Source organism: Drosophila subpulchrella, chromosome 2L (assembly GCF_014743375.2).
Source record: "Drosophila subpulchrella strain 33 F10 #4 breed RU33 chromosome 2L, RU_Dsub_v1.1 Primary Assembly, whole genome shotgun sequence".
NCBI lineage: Eukaryota > Metazoa > Arthropoda > Insecta > Diptera > Drosophilidae > Drosophila > Drosophila subpulchrella.
The window spans coordinates 7,117,247-7,121,831 of record NC_050610.1 but is presented as its reverse complement, the minus strand read 5'-3'; the positions used below and the strand labels follow the sequence as shown (position 1 = coordinate 7,121,831).

Genomic DNA, 4,585 nt, shown 5'->3' with positions numbered 1-4,585 from the left:
TAAGTATTTATAACACCTTCCTGGTATACAATTTTGGGAGGTGGAGGTGTCTTTAAATGGCTTTCTTTAGATTATCAATGCACGTTTTGGTGCAACATGTGCCAGATCTTGCCAAGAAAGACATAAGCTGGAGGTTAATCTTTTCCTTAAAAAAAGAGCATGGAAATATTTTTTCTTCAAGATGAGATCAGCTGATGGTTTCCGAGCCGTTGGGAGGCTCCTTGGGCCTACACCAACAACAATTTCCTCATAACGGCCCCATTGCAGTTAAAAGGCATTTTCTTCTCAAAAAATCATGAAAAGCAAAGTACAAAAATCCCCTAAACTCGAAAAAAATACTGAATAAAACACTGAAATACTGAATCGATTTGCGTGTGCGGTCCCATTTTCCAAGTAGCAACTTTTACCCGTTTCTTTTCCTCGCGTGTATTTCTAATGGAGGAAAAAGTCACAGAAGCGGATTTCGGTCGCTGAAGCGAAAACCCCCTCTGCTTACGCCGGTCACCTATTCGCTTCAGCGATTCTTAATACTAACAAGAATTGCAGTTGCAATTTTAAGCGGCTGTGTGAAGAGGGTATAATGTGCTAAAAATGTAGTCTTGACATGTCTTAAGTCGAAAATAAATCGAAGTCAGTGCTTTTGACAAGCTACAGCCATAGACACCGTAGACATTTCCGTTTAATCAATTTGTGCCTTTGGATCTAATCGTACAGCATATTTTCAAGGTATTTAATAAAAAATTTTACCTTTTTTTTAATTGTTAGACCAGTAATTCGAAATCCAGCAGAACCATGGGCTCCGAGTTGTCCGACAACGACGACTTTGCGGTTGGACCAACACCAGAGAGTGGCCGCATGCCAAAGACTCCGCCGATAAAACAAGAGCTTTTTCTGCCTTTGGATTAAATTGTTCAACATATTTTCAAGGTATTTAAAAAAGGTTTGCACCATTTTTTTTTAATCTTTAGACCAATAATTCGAAATCCAGCAGAGCCATGGGCTCCGAGATTCCCGACATCGACGACTTTGCGTTTGGTTCAGGATCAGAGAGTGGCCGCATGCCAAAGACTCTGCCGATAAAACAAGAGCTTTTTGTGCCTTTAGATCTAATTGTGCAACATATTTTCAAGGTATTTTAAAAAAGTTTGCACCCTTTTTTTAATTGTTAGACCATTAATTCGAAATCCAGCAGAACCATGGGCTCCGAGTTCTCCGACAACGACGACTTTGCGGTTGGGCCAGCACCAGAGAGTGTCCGCCTGCCAAAGACTCCGCCGATAAAACAAGAGCTTTTTGTGCCTTTAGATCTAATTGTGCAACATATTTTCAAGGTATTTTAAAAAAGTTTGCACCCTTTTTTTAATTGTTAGACCATTAATTCGAAATCCAGCAGAACCATGGGCTCCGAGTTCTCCGACAACGACGACTTTGCGGTTGGGCCAGCACCAGAGAGTGGCCGCCTGCCAAAGACTCCGCCGGTAGAACAAGAGCTTTTTGTGACACTGGAGGATGTAACCATGGGGTGCAAATGAGCATCTCGTCAAGCGGCCGTGTGATTCAACGGGAGAAGGCGCTGAACGTCGAGATCCCTCATGGCTGGAAGGGGGGTACCAGGATCCTCTTCCTCAAGGAGGGCGAAGAGGTGCCCAATCGTGCGCCCGGCGACGTGGTGTTATTCGGGAGAAGCCCTCATCTCGCTAAAGCAGGCGCTGTCCGGTACTTTCCTGGAAGTGGTGACGCTTCTGGGCGAGCCGCTGCATCTGAGGTAATCAGTCCGGACTCGACGAGCCGTTTCCCGGACCTGGGACTGCCCCAAACGGCTCGTGCCGCGGCGACCTCATCGTCTACTTCTCCATCGAATTCCTGAAACGATGTCAGAGATGGCCAATTCCTCGCTCTACTCAATCTTGCCCTGCTCCCCATGAGACGCAAATACAAGCTTATAGGGAGCAGGGCAAGAGGAATTAGAGCGAGGATCTGGCCTTCTGTGACATTGTTTTCGGGAACTCGATGGAGAAGTCTACGATTAAATCGCCGCGGCTCGAGCCGTTTATTTGATGGGTTAGTCCCTGGCCTGGGAAGCGGTGCGTCGAGTCTGGGCTGATCACCTTACCCTTGGTGGAGAGATGCAGCGGCTCGCCCAGGATCGTCGCCACTTCCAGGAAAGCGCCTGCTTTAGCGAGATGAGGGCTTCTCCCGACAAACACCACATCACCGGGAGCACGATTGGGCACCTCTTCACCCTCCTTGGGGAAGGTGATCCTGGTTCCCCCCATCCAGCCATGAGGGATCTCAGCGCCTTCTCCCGTTGAATCACACGGCCGCTTGACGAGATGCTCATTTGCACCCCATTGTTACTTCCTCCAGTGTCAAAAAAAGCACGTGTTCCACCGGCGCATTCTTTGGCAGGCAGCCACTCTCTGATCCTGGTCCAACCGCAAAGTCGTCGTCGTAGGAGATCTCGGAGCCCATGGTTCTGCTGGATTTCAAATTACTGATCTAACAATAAAAAAAAAGTAAAATTTAAAAAACCTTGAAAATATGTTGTACAATTTGATCCAAAGGCCTAGTATTCAACCTAACAAAAAGTCGACGACTTTTTTTTAGGTTTAATACTAGGCCAAAGGCACAAATTGATTAAACAGAAATGTGTACGGTGTCTATGACTATAGCTTGTCAAAAGCACTGACTTCGATTTATTTTCGACTTAAGACATGTCAAGACGAGTCCGGTCTGATCACCTCACCCTTGGTGGAGAAGGAGGGTACCGCAAAGCGTCTGTTTCAGCGAGATCCGGGTCGTGTAGCGTAGACCGCACCCCTCCCGGCGGAAGAATGGGTGTGGCTTGTCCCGAAGAACGAACACCACGTCGCCGACGTGGGCCTGGAACTGCCCCATCAGATAAACGGCTCGTGCCGCGGCGACCTCATCGTTGACTTCATCCCCGACTTCACGAAAACGATGTCAGAGAAGGCCAGATCCTCGCTTCACATCCACTTGGCGTGCTCCCCATGAGTCGCAGCCACATCGCAATTGACGGCGTTTTTAAATACATAAGCTTGTAATACCATTGTGTTCGCTTCGATAACATATCCATAATACGAGTTTTGTCCACTTTAAACTGGCCCTATTTTGGGAAAAATACAAAAAAATGTCCACTGGGCGGTGTTGCCTTTTTAATTCTTTTTTTTTCTGCTTTGTTCATAGTGTTGCGCTGATCCACCCCCGCCATTGTCATTATTATTATTATATTATATTATTATTATAAGCTTATTAATTATTATAAAATGGCTAAAGATTTTTCTTATTATCACTGTGGACGGCAGTCCACATAGTAACGAAGCGCACCAGGAGAGTGTGCGAAGGCGACTACTATAATTACACAAACAAATTAAAATCTACTGTGATAGTCACATCGTAACATCAATCAAAAGGAAATCGCAAAAATTAAAAGGATAGCATACCAAGACTTTAAAAAAATCCTTTAGTTTGGGAGAAAGAGCGGTGGAAGTGTGAAATGGAAAATTGGATCTGTTGAGGCCGTTGGGGATAAGTGCACAAGTTCATTAGTCTATCTGTATTCTCACTTAAAAAACGAGTCGAGAAACTTTAGTTTTACCTTTTAAAAAATTCGCTAGTTGTGAACTAGCTTTTGTAGTGCTATATGTATGTCGTTAGAAAGGTATATTGAAAAAATGTGTTCGCCTTCCTAACATGATTTGTCTAAGTACCATCTTTTAAAAATTATGGCCTTTTTAATTTAAATTTTTTGGCTTTTTTTATCTCTCAAAAACGATTGTGCGTATCCAAACTCATTTTTAGGGTCATTGAATAATTTAAATTGTTATAAACAGTTCCATTTCAGCCCTTGAACTCTGCGGCTTTTGGGAAAGTACATGAATTTTATGATTGATGTATAAAACAAACACTTCTAATATCAAACAAATTTTGATAAAGCGTGTAGAATGAGAAAAATATAGAAAGTGTATTTATTAAGGAGATCGTACAATACATTTTCGTCACAAAAGTTGATATTAAATCTATTGTTTGTTGAAGGGGCGATCGTCACTAGATTTGTACGTCGCTAAGAGGTGTTTTTGTTTGATTATTATTATTATTCAGAATTGACATCATTCTGAACTGTTATTTTATGCCTTTTTAATATTATGATATAATTATTGTAAAACTATTAGTGAAGAATGTTATTATTCGAGCGTGCATTCTAACATTTCTCGCATTTTGCACTCTTGAAATTTTGTCCGTCGTATATATTTCCATTTTAGAAATTGTTGGCAACTATTATGAGTGTGTTTTAAATATTTTAATAGTTGTTATATTACTTTAGGTATAGAAATTTAGAAGCTTGATATAAGACTAGATTAGATTAGATTATTTCGCTGTGTAACTTGGCCATTTCCTAGTTTGACGAAGAATTCGCTTTGCAAAACAAACAATCAAGTCGAGAACTGGTCTGTCTAGCGGTGTAATGTGCATGCGCGTTGTACTTTGCGAGCCGCAACGCCCCACGAAGTGAGGATCGCAAGCCAGTAGCCTGGGATTGAATTAGGGATGTATTTGTCAAGGG

At 42.6% G+C, this 4,585-nt stretch overlaps 1 protein-coding gene and 1 long non-coding RNA gene across 5 annotated transcripts; one reads left to right on the top strand and one right to left on the bottom strand.

The window, feature by feature from the left end:
• The first annotated feature begins 653 nt into the window (after positions 1-653).
• On the top strand, positions 654-1,376 carry LOC119548238. Of its 4 annotated transcripts, none has more exons than XR_005219286.1 (4): positions 654-726; positions 786-927; positions 989-1,130; positions 1,193-1,376. It is a non-coding gene; the product is annotated as an uncharacterized LOC119548238 (long non-coding RNA). The 4 variants fall into 4 exon arrangements; XR_005219285.1 differs by having other exon boundaries at positions 992-1,130; positions 1,190-1,371; XR_005219283.1 differs by having other exon boundaries at positions 1,190-1,368.
• Positions 1,377-1,964: 588 nt separating this feature from the next.
• LOC119546174 (dnaJ protein homolog 1-like) lies at positions 1,965-2,276 on the bottom strand. Its single transcript, XM_037852296.1, has one exon. The coding sequence runs from the start codon at positions 2,274-2,276 to the stop codon at positions 1,965-1,967; it is 312 nt and encodes a 103-aa protein (XP_037708224.1).
• Positions 2,277-4,585: the final 2,309 nt, after the last annotated feature.

Bases quoted from the DNA above. Each gene is read 5' to 3' on its own strand.
- LOC119546174 (XM_037852296.1), bottom strand. From the start codon at position 2,276: ATGGGGGGAACCAGGATCACCTTCCCCAAGGAGGGTGAAGAGGTGCCC.